The 16,059-nt window shown below is 39.9% G+C and overlaps 1 protein-coding gene across 20 annotated transcripts in view; it reads left to right on the top strand.

The window, feature by feature from the left end:
- The first annotated feature begins 285 nt into the window (after positions 1 to 285).
- prom1a (prominin 1a) overlaps positions 286 to 16,059 on the top strand; it is a 35,858-nt gene continuing 20,084 nt past the window's right edge. For 9 of the 20 annotated variants that reach the window (XM_068651131.1, XM_068651130.1, XM_068651127.1 and 6 more), the window contains exons 1-4: positions 287 to 759; positions 10,434 to 10,492; positions 10,741 to 10,767; positions 12,557 to 12,762. In XM_068651131.1, the coding sequence (XP_068507232.1) occupies positions 531 to 759; positions 10,434 to 10,492; positions 10,741 to 10,767; positions 12,557 to 12,762 (521 nt within the window). In that variant the 5' untranslated portion in view covers positions 287 to 530. Of the gene's footprint in view, positions 760 to 10,433; positions 10,493 to 10,740; positions 10,768 to 12,556; positions 12,763 to 16,059 lie in introns of all 20 variants that reach the window. The other 11 variants (XM_068651102.1, XM_068651105.1, XM_068651100.1 and 8 more) reach the window with 7 other exon arrangements.

The raw sequence follows: 16,059 nt of genomic DNA, 5'->3' as shown, positions 1-16,059 counted from the left end.
CAACGAGCCACAATGACATCATTGTCTCTGCTCCCTGGAGGTCAGGGGCCCCCTGAAGACAAGGTCCTTTCAGTCAAATGTGCTGGAACCTACAAAGTGATATATATATATATATATATCCTTGGATAGGTTCCAGTCGGGAAAAAGCGGTACAGATAATGGGATGGATGGATAGAATCGGTTCTAACTAAGTACTCGACAAATAAAAATGTAGTGCAATGTCTTTTCTTTTCAACAGATGGTGCCCTTTCCTCCAGTCCCCGCGCGCACCCGCGACGCACGCACGGATGCTGCTAGGCCGGCAGCGCGCGCGCTGCCCATTGCGAGTGCGTGCTTGAGTGGGGACTTGAAGCTGAGCGGAGACGGCGGAGAGAGGATCTCCCGGCGTGGAGACGCAGACCACATCGGGGGGAACAACGATGCCCAATTGCCGGTAGCCGGTGCTTGCTACCCGGACACCTTTTCTTATCTCAGCCCGTCCACCTGAGCCACCACCCGGAAGGTCCACGCTGCCTTCGAGCGGACTCACGATGGCTAAGAGCGGAACTCTAGTTCTTCTCTGCATGCTGCTGGGCTCCGGGGAGCTCCAAGAACCGGAGCCACGAAGGCTGCCACCCCCGCCAGCTAAGTTGGACTTCGGCTATGTGCCCGCCGGAGTGTACGAGACGGTGGCCCACTACGAACCAGGACCCATCGGCATTCTGGTTCACATGGTGCACACTTTCCTGTGCGCGGTCCAGCCCAACGACTTCCCGAAAGGTAAGCACCAAGACACTTTGTCATTATGCAATATTTTTAATTTCAAAATTATTTTAGTAGTGAACTTGATGTTAGAGGGGTGGGACGGATTGAGACCAAGGATCCTTTGCCAAATGTACAAGTCAAAATTTTTGTTTAACGCCCCCCCTCCCAATTAAATAAATAAAACCGGATTTAATATTTAAAATGCATGTGTGCGCAAATTGAGGCACTTGGGCCAAATATGACTGCAAGACCCTCTACTTTGCCATTTTAGCTTGAGTTTATTTAATTAAAAAACGGAAAGATATAACCTGTTCTCTAATGCATCGGTCCATCAGCTTTTTCCTCATTATTGTCTGTATTTAGCCACTTGTTTGCTTTAAAAAAGGTAAAGCTACTTCTACGCATTGCCTTTTACTTTGTCTGTTTGCCATGCTATCCTACCAGTGCCATGTTATTTTAAAAAACAGAAACTAATTAACCCCTGCTCTAATGTCTCGGCATATCAACTTTTTCATTTGTTAACCTCCATAGGTTATGTTACTGACTATAAATCACAACTTTTTTCTTTTATATAAAAACAGCACTAATGTGCCAGCAGTTGTTGGCCTCTAACTGCCATGTTAGATTAGCATTAGCAATTGCATTTTTTTTTAATAATAAACGTTTACACTTTAAACTAATAAACATTTATTTTTATTTTTTTTATTTTTTTAAACAGAACTAGATACCACCTGCACTGTCAACATGCCTACTTTTATTTGTTTTTAGTAGCCCTGAAATGAATGTTTAGTGATACATGTTTTATTTTTTTCTCAACTCTCTTAATTGAATTTTTTTGCACCTTTTTGTAATTTTCACAGGTTTAGTTACCCGTGATGATGCTAAACTAACATGGTGAATGGATTCACCTTAGCAGTTACTAATGCTGACACAGCAAACAGATGCTAATCTAACATGTCTAACATGAATTGAATTGAATGAATCGAATCTAACAAATTCAATGTTTCATCAAATAGTGCATTTAGAAATATCCAACAGGTTGACCAATGAACCATGTGGCATACTTTTCTGATGGCAGTTCCCAACAAATGTTAGCTTTGTGTGACAAGCTTGAGTAGCCGATAATGCTAAAATAATGCATTTTTAGAAATACACTCTTAGTGCACTGCTTCACTCAGACTGCTCTGAAACTCAGAACAATGTTAAAACGCCATTTGGTTATTCACAGTGCACCAAAATGTAGGCGGTCCAATTGGGGACACGTACAATGCACTACAGGTAGAAAGAGTTAAAACACAAACTGCTGATTGGTTTAAAAAGTTTTTGAAAATTCTCTCAGAGTAGTGCACGGGGTTAATTAGACTGTTCGTCATGACTCAATGCTAACATAGCAATAAAAGCTATGTGCTAATCTCCCTGTAAAATGTGTCATTTTGTGTTTGAGAGTCTCATTACAAATGCTTGTTGCAAATGCTAAGTCATGGAGGCCAAGGAAAACAAAAAGCTGATCTAGTGGCACATTGCCACAGGGGTTAGCTCTTGTGCGTATAAATAAATAACATTGAGTTGAGTTTTCAGTTCACCAACATTTGCATCTCACTCCTTCCATTGTAACATGTTTTCTTTTTGTGATGCTATTAGTTTGCACTTAATGCAATTAAACACACACACTCCATGTGTATGTGTTTAATCGTGCTGAAAGTGTGCGTGTTTGTGTTTAACGGGGGTCTGGGGTTGTACAAAGATGCTCTCCTTGTCTCAATCTACAGGACATTTTGCAGATTAGCAGCTCGGTGAGTCACCTTGTTAACTGGCTAAATCTCATAATGCCTTGCACCATATGCTGTTTAAAGTCTTCATTCCATGCAAGTGCTACACACACACACACACACACACACACACACACACACACACACACACACACACGCTGTGATCGAAAGTACATAATATTATAATGGTAGCCTTTTCTAATACAGTATTTGGAGCCTCATATCTCAATATATGAGGTAACCAAAAGATGTCATCATGTATCCTATCTGTACACTGGCATTAGTTATCAATCATTTATCATTAGCTCTATCATATTTGGCTATTGATTTTGCAGTGAATTGTTATCTCAAGATATAATACTGACAAATTATCATACTGTGTATTGATCATGTCAGTAACTCTCACAGAAGCGTACGGACTCACCAACATTCAATACCAATGTCACAATGTATCTTATCATTATCTCTCGCATGACAATATTGTCATATTTTCATATATTGCTATCATAACATCAACATTCGATATATTGTATTGTTGTTATCCTCAGGGGTACTGTATCAATACACCAGTTTGATAAAGCATATTGATATTCTAGTTAGTTTTAAGGGGAAAGTAGCCTTATCATTATGTATCGTCTATTAGCTTTCAGAAGGCAGTATCAATACACTAGTATTTGATATAGATTTGTATTGTAATATCTCAGAGAATAGTATCAATACACTAGGATTTTATTAGTCTTGTCATGTATTTTTCTCTTTCGGGGTACAGTATCACTAGACAAGAATTAATTATCGCAAATTACTGAATTAACATACGCCGTCATTAGCTATCAATTTGTACCGTATCGTTATCTCTCAGGTTACAGTATTGATACACCTGCATTAAATATCAACATTGCAAATTTAAACATAGTATCACCATATTTTTGGTGTTTAAAAAAAGTATCTCAATTTGTGTCTTGATTTGAAATAATCATTTTTCTAAAAAAAAAAAATAAAAGACAGAAGAAGAAAAGCATTTCCTGGTTTGTGTTTTGAAAAATCCATGTGCTTGCTAATGGGGCATCCAACCGCGGGAAGCCACACAACACTTTGTGGCTGCATACAATGGCTGCTTGTGGTTTTGTTTTACAAATGACCACTCATGTCATGTACGAGTGGGACTTGTTGTTGTTTGCTGCTTGAGTCATTGAATAGTGTGCCCACTGTTCCATTGTGAGTGTGTATGAGTGACGAAGCCCAAATATTCAGTGGTGCCTTCATCCGTCTCCATGTTACCTCAGGCTGTCCTGTCTACCATCATCAGGAAGCAACTCAATCATTCCTGCACATGATCTGACTCCAGATCAGCCTAGATCTGTGAAGCACTGATATCAATGCGTATAGTTATCTCGAAGCCTCTATGATATACCAGCGTCAACTATCGGTATCGCTTTATACTGTATTGTATGAGTATCTCTCAAGATGCAATATCAACCGACTTGTATTGATACGTAACGTGCAGTTTGCGTACTGACACTTATTTTATTCATTTTATTTTTTTATTGATTGAACAATTAATCTGGAATTGGAATTTTATTCTGCCAAATATTGGAATATGGTTCATCCTAAAAAAATTCCACATCTATGGAGCTCTAGTACTGATATACTGTATCTGATATGATTGTTATTGTTAGTGCGGTGAATCAGTATCTTTTGTAAAATATTAATATCACTATTTGATTATAGTAAAGTATCAATACAACACCATCAAATATTGATATCATGACATCATCTAGTCATCTCTCATTTTAATTTCCCCCTGTAGACTTTAGTCCTAAAACGGTCCAAGTAGTTTGTCATTAGTTGTGTTGGTTGTGATTCAACTTTGAGCGACACGCTCTAGTTATTTCAAGTCGTTAACCAATAATTCATTAACAAATGTTTTTCCTTCGCTTTCATATGGCAAACGATCCTCACTTAACCCTGAGGGGAAGAGAGGGAAAGCAGGCTGGTGTTGATGATTTTATTAAGAAATTCTGTTTGAATAGTTGGCTGCCCTGAAGCCTAGAATGCATCAACAGCGTGTCTTTTGTGACTATGATGTTCACAATCCATATTAATATTGCAGACATTTTTGAGAAAAAAATGTTTTGTTTTTTTTTCCTTCTTTTCTAAAGGTTATCCAATCTGATTTATATCACTGTTGTTGTAGACTACTAATTTATTTGATAATCACAAATGTGACTTTCTTCAACATTGTGATATTCCTGCACTGGCCATATGGCAGCCAAAGCTATTTTTTTCTTCCAAATAGCAAACGCAAAGCGACCTTTTCACGGAACAGAGATGAGCAGCTTGCAGCAATCAGACAAGGGAGCGTTGACATTTCTATCTGCATTCTCTCAGACAAACTCCCACGGTGAGGCACAATCAGTCAAAACAAGCGTTGCCGGAGTGCCAAGCTGTTAAGGCAACAGGGGGTTCCGACCTTTTCGGCCGTCTGATTACGGCTTCCTGCCGTGTCTCGACACAGTGTTGTAACTTTTGGTGGTAACCCTCAATTTAGTGCAGTCATATCAATAATTGACATACTGTGCCGAGAAGTGTTGTCGAAATACCAGAAGTCAAACATTCACGACTGTAACTGACAATGAAAACACTTTGGTTTTAGTTAGGGAAAATGAACAGAAGTTTTTACTATGATGTTGGTAATATGTATTTTCGAATTTACCGAGATTGTTGTTGAACTATTCTCCTAGTTGTTAACTAATCAATATAATCCAAAGGAAATAAGGCCAAATAAAACTTGACGGTCATGAAAATTCATTACAGGCTGTGAATGTTCTTTGTACCGGACAATAACAAATCTTTTAATATTGCATACCACTAATCATAAACTCATAGATCCCCCACCACCACTACCACCACCGTACATTTCTCAATGCTAAGATATAATGTGAAAAGCCCTAATGAGAATTATTTTTACAGTAACCATGAAGTTTTGAACAACCGATATTTTAACACACGCAGAGCAGCAACACACATGTATACAAGAAACAGCGTGTAGTCATAACAACTATTTCTGTAAATTTGAGAACACCGTATACTTATTTGTGTGGTTTGCCATGAGCGTTTTTTTTGTATTTTGTACAATATGAGGCGTAGGCTCAATAAGGTTGAAAAACAAAGCTAAGCATATTTGTTTCTCAGTCAGTTTCACTGCAGTTTTGTGGTTGCTCTAAACATGAGCCCGACCGTGAGAGTTTAATCCCGGATTGGGATCCATTTCTCTAGGAACAATGTTCTATCACTAAAGGCTATTTTGGCGGTTCACACGATCAAGCAGTGAATGAAATGCTGCTTAATGTCACGTTTTGTGTTATTTTCTCTCTTGTATGTTTTTAAATTATTCTATTCTGCCAAACATGGGATTCGACATCGGCTTGAATAAATTCCCATTGGTTGGGCCCTAGTTGCAGACAAAAGACCATTGGAGCGACCACAACAGAAAGAAGCTTGATCACGACGTCACAAATAGGAAAGCTAGCAAAGGGACGACTCAATTAACGGATGCATTCAAAATGGCAGAAAGATCGGATCCTTCCTCCGGGTGCTGCCGAGGATTGTTTCATCGTTGTTGGCTTGGGGGGCTGCATTCGGGTCATCGGAGGAGAAGCGAGGCGGCCGAGGCGAGCGTAGATAGCAAGTCATGCGTTCCTGCTTCCTTTGTTCCGCTTGGTTGGCGAGTGCAGCGCCTTCTCTTCACCAGTGGACGATAAACGGCCTGACTCATCTCCGTCACCAAAACCGCTTCCTTTTTGGACGCGCCAACCACATGGTCCAAGAAACCTGAATTGAGGCCAAGGATGTTGAACTAAACAAATAATTTAAATGGGTGGGGAGGGGGGTAAATTGTTAACAAAAGAAAATGGATTCTGTGAAACCCCAACCTACTTTTCGGGTTCGAAACGATGATGCCTGAGAGCCAGGTCACCAGGTTGGACAACTGGAAGCGCCATGGATGACCTACCTCACCACTAATGATCCCACTTCTGACACCGTTTGTCAACTTTCAACCTCTTTAACGTCATCTTGGGTTTGTTTGTATTGTAGCGTAACGCTGCATTGAGGCGCATTGGTTCATTCAACGTTGCGTTGGTTTGTAATGTTGCATCATAGCAAGTAGTGACTCGCAGCTACTACGATGTGTCACCTCGCACCCATGTCACAGCCAGTGTCCCGCTTGAGCTTAGCTGACGGGATGGCAGCTCGTCTTCGTGTGTGTGTGTGTGTGTGTGTGTGTGTGTGTAGTGCGTACGCCCATCAATGTGATTCCCACTCAAGGGGGAGGCTGTCATGCCGCAAACATGCCACCGTTTTCTTTTTTTCCTCCTTCCCAGATGCTCATGCGGTCAGCCGAGCGCACTAGCAGCTGCGCAATTGAGCACATTTTTTTTTTTACTATTACACGGGAGGCAGGACGCATCTGGTGAACATGCTAAGTGCTCGAGGTGCGACAGTCCACGGCAAAATATTGAACCCTTTGGTCCGCGATGCACGCGACAATACGCCTTTATGGACCGCGGTATTTTGGTATTTTACACGGATGCATTTACAGGCCACCGTGTATGTGTATGTGCCTGTCTGAGCTGGTAAAAAGCCTGTCTTCCTCTGCGAGGTCATGTCCAATTGCTGTGGCGCTCGGGTCAGCACTCACACGCTCGCGTGGCTTGCTGTAACTGAAGGCGGGTCCGTGTAGCCATTGGGTTAGGGTTTAAATTTGAGGGTTATCGGTTACATTTCCTAATACGGTGTCAAACCAAAGTCATTTTTTTTTAATCTGTGCTTGTGGTTTTGAAGTAGGGTTTTAAACTAGGGCTTCAATTGGGTAGTAAGGTTTCAAACTAAAGCCAGCATTTTAAACTAGGGTTAGGGGTTTGAAGTATGGTTTTAAACTTGGGTTTGGATTTCAGAGAAGAGTTTAAAACTAATGTTAAAGTTTCAAATTAAAGTCAGGGTTTCAAACTAGGGTTAGGGTGGGGTTAGGGTTTAGCGTTGCTGTTATTGGTTAAGCCTTGTAGTAGGCTTTGAAACTAAAGCCAGCTTTTCAAACTAGGGTTAGGGTTTCGAATTATGGTTTTCAACTTAAGTTTGGGTTTTGTAGAGGGGTTTCAAACTAATGTTAAGGTTTCAAACTAGGGTTAGGGTCTCAAACTAGGGTTTCAAATCAAACTTAGGTTGTCAAACTTGGGTTATGGTTAGGTGAGGGTAAGAAGTTAGGGTTCAAAGTGTTGAAATCATTACTTAAATTAATCCCAGATTTAAAGAAGTCCTGTTAAAAAGCTAAATTTCGATTGAAAATTGTTATTTTTTTGTACGCACAAATAGGTGTATTGAAAACCGTGGCGCAAAAATCGACATACAGACGGACTGTGGGTTGTTATCTGTCCCGTTGCACCCCTAACTAAGCACACACATGTGGCTAGGAAGGAAAAAACTTGTGTTGTGTAAAAGGCAGATTGTCTCTCCATAGTAACCGATTCTATGGTAACAGTTCTGACCTTGTGCGGAGGTGTTTATTTTGCAGTGCTCATGAAGCAGAGGAGGAATATTGAAACATGCACTATTCTTTGTATTGGTGGCTGAGTGGCAAATTTCTGCTTCATATTGTTTTGCTTAGTTGAGGCCATTGTTCAATGACTCTCGGAATTGAGTTTTTCGCTCATATTTCGGCCATTATTGATAAGATGTTTCATTATCATTGAAGTAAGCATTGATTAGGAGACTTTGATACCACTCTTTTTCAGTCCAATACCAGTAAGCGTATTAACACTGATATCAATAACAAATACTGCTACCACTCGTACTTGTATGTTTGTTCCGCTTGGTTGGCGAGTATGTCTATAATATGCTGTTTTGGTATGGTCTCCAATTTCAAACTAGGCTTGCCACAAACGGCCTATCTACTTGAGTACCTCAAAATTAAATTTGATCATAAATGTAGTGGTTCGAAACACCTAAACGTCGACCATCGAACTAAAGAGACTGGTAGCCTGTTTCCAACCTAACGTTTGGGCCCACTTCTGACACAATTTTGTCACAGATCCACATCAAAGCCCCTGCCTTTCAACTCGTGGTCTGGGGGAGCGAGCAGGCTGATATTAGAATCTGGTGCCGTTAAGAGCCTCAAGTCTGTGCTTTTCAAAAGTTTCTCAAAAAATGAGAGCGTCAGCAAACTTGCCGGTTTATGCCGAGCGGCCTTCCTTTCCCACAGTCCAATTCCACGTGGATTGTGATTCCAAACATCAAATTGGCAGAGATAACATCGCAGCTGAAATCCCTGAGCGTTTTTTTTTTTTTTTTTTTTGCTTTGTCGTCGTACAAGCGACGCAAGGCTGAATGAAGTTTAGCGGCGTGCCAGCGTGTCCCGGCCTGGCTTACATATTCCATATTTATTTTCTCCTGACTTTGTTCCGTAAGCCGGTTAGTACGGAGCTTAGCGGGCAGGCTGATATTAGAGTCTGGTGGCGTTTAGAGCAACTTGATTAGTTTTTTTTGTTTTTTTTTAAACTTTTCTTTGCGCATCCATCCATTCATTCATGTCGTGTTTCACCTCCTGCTTCTGCTTTTCTTCATCCACCATCCAGAACATTCACTGACATTTTTTTCTTCCCTCGGTCTGAATTGCCCGTTTTATTTATTTATTTTTTGGTACACTTTCAGCCTTTTAGCTCATGGGGGCTAATGCCGAGCGAGTCATAAGACGAGAGGATAAGCCCCAGTCCTAACACCAAAGAGCCATGTTCAGCACTTTGAGCGTCGCTATGCTAATTTTATGTTTGAGCTGAGCTCGTTTGAGGGCCTCGAATATCATCAGAAAATAGTAGCTGAATATACTGTTGGTTGAATTTTTTTTTAAAATGATCATCATCAGTATTTGAAAGCTAGAGGAATTTTTGGTTCAGTCAATTCATCCTCTATTCACACAAGGTTGTGTTATCTTGTTTGTATATTTCTCCATTTAGTGATATTAAAATGTATTTAGGAATATTTTTAGAATGCTTGTTATTGTGTGTCTTTCCTTTCAATTATTTAGCGCACAATAAAATCTAGTGGGAAAGTACATTTATGTGTTTATTCCATAATATTAATTGTTTAGAAATCTGAATAAAAATACAAAAAAGACTAATTCTTGTTTCTATAAAGCTATTTTAAGTTTTCCTGTTTGTTTGCTTAGGTCAATTTATGCTGTTTTAAATTAGAACAGCCCAAAAAACAAAGCTCCAGTCTTTTAATGTTGTCAGTATCCATTCTTTTGATAATTTTGTTAAGCTACTTCTCTTTTCTCCGCTTCTGAATGTTAACTGTTTAGTTTGTGAATGTAGAAATAATGCTGCCTCGCCTTCCCTGGGCTTACTTTGCCTCTTGCCTATTTGGTTGATTTTGCATATTGTAGGTTCGGTAACACTGGTATTGTTTTGTCATTGTAGGGGAAACCCGCCATCACACAAAAGGCTCAAAGATTCCCTTTCCTTCCCAAAGCCACGATCATTTTACACCTGGCCTCAAGCCGACAATAGACACTGACAAAAGCCATACAAAGTTGCCCTACAAAGTTGCACAAAAACTGCCACATATAATAGGACACACTGACCTTTCCCAAACATTGCCATGTGTGCATTAAGCACCAGAAAATCGGTTTGATAACTGTGTGTGAAACACATTTTTAAATAGTCTGGCACCAGAAATGTATTATTGAGTCCTGTTATTTCATTTATGTACAAGGTGGGACCTTTTGTAATGGTTAGGTATCAGAGATGCATATATTCATGTTTATGTGAAAACGTCGACAGTTTTCTACGTGGTTGGACATTTTGAATCAAGCAACGGCCTCTGACTCGCTGTGTATGACCAATCTCTTTCCATGATGTCCTGCAGATCTTCTTATCAGACTGGCCAAGGACAAGTTTGGAGCCCTTCAGACTGAATATCAAAAGGTGAGAAGACAGACGTAAACAAACTTGATCCACATGCCAATTTTTCCCCGCAGTGCGTCAAAGAAATTCCCAAAAGTTTGTTTCCCTGCACGCAAGCCATATGTCTCTTGTTTTTATGATTTCCTCTTTGGGTTGATGTTGTTGTTTGTGTTTGCGCCTGCTTTTTCTTTGACGCTTGTGCTTTAATTCTTTGTCTTCTGCATGCATCTTCTTCTTCTTCTCGTGAAACCATCTGATATCTCCTTCAGCCAGAGAACATAGTGCTGAGCCTGCAGGTAAAATTTAAAGCTCAAAACAAACTTCACTATTCCCCTCGCGGAAAAGCACTCCCTTTGTTTTACATTGTTATCCATAAAATGAAGGAATGCTTTTCATCCCTTTAAGCAAATAATTTAATGCCTCTTTTACATCTTCTTAACATCATACAGGGAGTGATATATTCTTTTAACTGTTCAAATGTAATGGAATCACTTTTTTTTTTTAACCAGAGGGAATATTGTAATGCGTGTATTAACTGCGCAGGCAATATTCCAAGTCACAATCGTATGTGCAAAAAGGAATTATGTTTAACTTATAAATGATTGACTAACACAAGGTTAATGTCATTCATTTCATGATTTTGACATTTTAAATAACACTACTATGTAACATTTAACAATTGTGCTAAACCATCCAAATATGTACGACACCCGTCTAAGAAAAACATTGGATTTTAATTCTCAGATTCTGAACATATTGTATAATTTAATAATAATTTTTCTGGCATGGCATGTTCTAATCCATTCCAAACCATCCAACTTTGCACATTAATATGTCAGAATATTGATTTGTGAAATTCCAGAAATGTCAACAATTTTACGAGAATAAAAATGTCCAAATATGTGCAAAAGCACTTACCAGTTTGCATTTTGGGGGTTTTAAGCTATTTTTCAAAAGTTAAATCATCGAAAATATCTACACTTGCACAGAAACATTCTGGGCATGCATTTTTGTTGTAAACCATTACTAAAACGTCTTCACTTGCACAGAAATAATACTTATGGATCTGCATTTCTGGTCATCTTCACATCACTCTTTCTGGGTTTGCATTTATCTGGTGCTAAACCACTGCAGCAATGTCCAGACCTACTGGCATTTTGTACCAATAAACCATTCTTAACTATCCTCATTCATGCATAACAAAATCTGTAAATATGCTTTTTATGGAGATAAACAATTTCAAATTGTAACAAAGTGTCGTCGGATTTTGAAGGAGTTCGCTTCAAGCACGAAGCTGGAACCTTCTTCCCGCTCGAGGACGCACTAGCGGCTGTTTTGGTGATTTTTAAAATCTTAACTACAGCGACACGCCGCCACCTCATCTTTGCAGAAGGTCACATTCTTCCTTCGGGCTCTCGCCAAAACAAAGCAATCGTCCAAAAATAGTATAAGCTGTAAGCTACGAAGGGGGGAATTTTTTTTTGCTATGATGACAAGATGAGACAGTGAGTGGAAAATTCTGATTTGGTATGATAATTTACAATACAATTCATTCCATAAATTTGATGGGTTTTATTTTAATAAATTCTTTTTTGGAGCCTTATATTTAAGTCCAACTTTCTCGGCGGTTGCTCAGCTGGAAGTTCATCCTTTCATCAAAAATTCTGTCTTGCTGCCTTCGTTAGTGATCCGGCAGCACCGCAGGGATACATGCATGCATTGATCTGCGAGGCGTGCGCCAACAATAATGCGCTTTTGCATGGCATTGATCATATTTAATAACACCGCAGAATGGTTCATTATTACTGCTTTCTTACAGGTGCAGCAAATTTTTCACTGTGTACGCTAATCCCATTTGTACACACAATAGAGATGCCATTTGATTAATTCATCAAAGCGCCTCTAGCTTTTCTGCATCGTCCCTCCTTTCTTTCCTCACTTGCACTCAAACACAAATGGATATTTGTTTTCAGATGATAAACCATCCTGAAATGTCCATACTGGTATATAAGCACATAGGGGGGATGCATTTCCTTGCAACTCAATGGCACCTCCTTGACTGTCATCCCTGACTCGCTCCCCCAGGCACTCTACTACGAGGTGGGATTCCTGGTATGTGCGGCGGTGGGTGTCCTGTTCACCGTCCTGGTGCCTGTGGTGGGCCTCTTCTTCTGCCTGTGCCGCTGCTGCGACAACTGCGGTGGCGAGATGCACCAGCGGCAGAGGAAGAACGCCGACTGTCGACGAGGCCTGCTGGGAACGCTGCTTTTCTCCACCTCGCTGGTCATCACGTGAGTGTGCCACGTATATGGTGTAAAAACAGTGCACGTCAAGTGCAAGTCTTTCGACACTAAACCATCACAGAGTATCCACAGAATTACACAGCTCTGCATTTTTAGCTGCTAAAATGTCACAAAAATGTCCACATTTACATATAAACATACATTTTATCAAAATTATAATCCATGTACGGATTTACTTTACTTTTTATTATTTACTTTAATATCTCAAATCTTCTTTCCCCTTTGAAATAAATGGAAATGGCATTAATCTGTTCCAGTCTCCCAAAACATATCAAGTGCAACAAAAATGTTTGTAATGTGGAACAATAGCATTCTACATTATTGTCCTTAACAGACACTGATTACATAATTCAGTGGAATGTAAAGAAATTCAAGTTTTACTCATCTGGCCACCATGCACTTTTACTCTGGGTGTTTCTGGTTCTATCTAGATTTTATTTGATTCAAAGTCTGAAGTGGGGATGATTAAAAAATAAAAAAGGCGCCTTGGGGTTGGTTTTGGTCCTCCTTTCACTCCAGCGTCTCCTCCGGTCACTGGGGAGATTTAATAAGTAATGACGCTCCCTGGTGTCTGCTGGTCGTGCTTTGGAATTTCCAATAAGTCAGACTCTTTCCAATCACGGAGGAAAGTCAGCTCTCGTCAAAGTAAATACACCCCTGCCGCGTTGCCATGGCAACGCTTTCTTTTCCCACTGACAAAAAGGCACCAGAACACATTACCAGTGTGTATGGATGTGGAATTTAAACATTTTTCAAGCTACAGGCAATCTTTCTTTTTTTTTTAACTTCGTGAGACAAAATGTGAGTTGCGAGCTTCAACTTTGCCACCACTCAAATATATTGACTCCAACACCTGACTGGAATGGATAAATTAAATCCATTGAGTTACAGACTCGATTACGAATTAAATGTGTGAGTCAAGCTACTGCTAGTATACTAGATTATGTTCGTGTGCTATTTTGGAACTTTTTAGAACCAAAAACTGCATACCCATGCAGGTTATACATAATTGATGAGGATGGACATTTTACAATCCAAATGAGTTAGTGGGAGTGGGCATATTTTAGTTTAATACCAAAAACTACTTCAGTGTGTTGTTGTTTTATGAGTGTAAACATTTTGGAATGCTTTAGCAGCAGCAGATGGATCAGGATGGCCATCCATGTGTTTATACACAGCAGGTGACATTTTGGAACTGCATAGTATCTCTTTATTTTTATAGACAGAAAGATGGAATGGTTTTGGAACAGAAAATCCATATAAATGTGTTTGCACACTTTGGAATGGCTTAATCCCAAGAGTACAGTACATGCAGTGGATATGCATACGAAACCATGCGGAATGTCCACATTCTCACATAGAAATAAATGTTTTATATTTACTTGTGCTAAACCATTCCAAAAATGTCCAGATTTGAGCATACGTATATTGAATATAGTGCTTATGTGCAAATTGCACAACCCAATTTCTGCTTTAATTTGCCTCTTATGACTGAAGAAATTCAAACAACTAGACCGTAATGACATCAACGTTATTGTTGTTATTTTTGCAAATGCGTCAAAAGACAACTTGTCTCACGTCATTACCCAGCATGCATTTCCACGCTCTATTTTAGTCGAGGGCTGTCTAACACCATTAGCGCAAAAGGTCGCAGCATGACGAGTTAGGCAAACCCCCTACCACAACAATCCTACGGGGGTCTAATTAATGATAATGTCGACGCCACCTGCCCATCCTCAAATCCATTAAATGCCTCCTCCATTGAACCCCGTAGTAATCCAAGATGAACATCAAACTACGACGTTACTATTATTATTTTAATATCACCCAAAAAAAACCTGGTGAAAAGTAGCTCAGAAGGTGTCCTGAATGAGCTCACGTGAATGAGTCTGTTTCATTTTTCCCCAATAAAAAAAAACAAAAAAAAACAAGTACAGGTCTTGGGAAGTGGAAATGGTATCGGCAATCACACAATAGTGCATGAAAGATTCCAATAAGATGTTAGCGTTGCAGACGAATGGTCATCTGTGCGTGCAAATGCAGGACAAACATCTTCCAGTGACTCACAACGTGATAAATTGACTAACAGGAGGCGGTGAAATCTACTAAATGACGCCCGCAAGGGGTCCAAGCGTAGGCAGAAAATAGTCGCAGAGAGGAGAATATAAAGGATGATAGCAGGAAAAGGGAGTGTGCTGGCGAGGCAGGGGGGTGGGAGAGCACAGTGAAGCAAAAAAGAGCCATCCGTAGTTTTCTGTTCATGCTTTTCAGTGACGGCAGTCTTATAAAGTCTCGCACGTATATTGCTAGCCTACTAGCACTCACTTTCAAAAAGGTTGATGACCCTTGATAAAAATGAATTAAAAAGAACATGCATATGATTTTGTTTACAATCATCCATCAAGTATGTTTTGATGATTCATATTTGACACCAACAAATCTAAAGTAACCTGTACGATTTCATGAAACAAATTCTAAAAGTGAATGTTGAGAGCGCCATCCAGTAGGTGACGGATAAGCGATGATCTTTCATCTCTCTTGGCCGGGAAGATTTCTGTCTCTATAAATAGCGCCACTATAGAATATACTGTCGATTTGATCCTTCTTTTATTTCTTGAGTCTGCGATTAAGAGAAACCCGGAACGAAAAAGCCGCTTTGACTTTTGCGCTCTCATCCATCTCTGACTCCAACAATCCTTTTCTTTGGGGATTACTTTTCTCTTTCTCTTCGCTTCAAAGCGGCTGACTGCACTTGTTTTTAAAAAAGAAAACTTGTTGAAAGTACTTCGGGTCAAACTTAGTGGTTTCACTCGTTGAGCGCTGTTAAGTTAAAATGGCATCAACGGGAATACTAACGAGGAGCGGTGTGACGTCATTTGCCGCCAACTCTGTTTTCAATGGGAATAGGTGGAGAAAAAAAAGATAAACTCATTACACGTACGGTATAACCATACGTGCTTCTACATGCGAGTCTGAAATTGTGGTAAGGTTTATTGGTCACTCAGTAGATTTTATATTATTGTCGAGATCCTCTGTGACTAACAGTTTTGATGTGTTTACCTGAATATGAAACTCTTCCTCCATTCATTTCCCTCAGGGAGAAATGCAAGCCTGTGACAGTGATAGTATCTTGGCAAATGGGGGATTTATTGTTGAAAACCTTTCTTTGTGAGAGCCAGCCTTGGCAGAGGTCTGCACTGTCCGTGTGGCTGTGCTCGTTATTGTCTTGTTGTGTACAGATGATGATGGAGGTTTACTTCCATTCGAGTGAAAGCAGGGAGGGGA

This window comes from Syngnathus scovelli, chromosome 1 (assembly GCF_024217435.2).
Source record: "Syngnathus scovelli strain Florida chromosome 1, RoL_Ssco_1.2, whole genome shotgun sequence".
NCBI lineage: Eukaryota > Metazoa > Chordata > Actinopteri > Syngnathiformes > Syngnathidae > Syngnathus > Syngnathus scovelli.
This window is presented reverse-complemented; position numbering and strand designations above follow the sequence as displayed.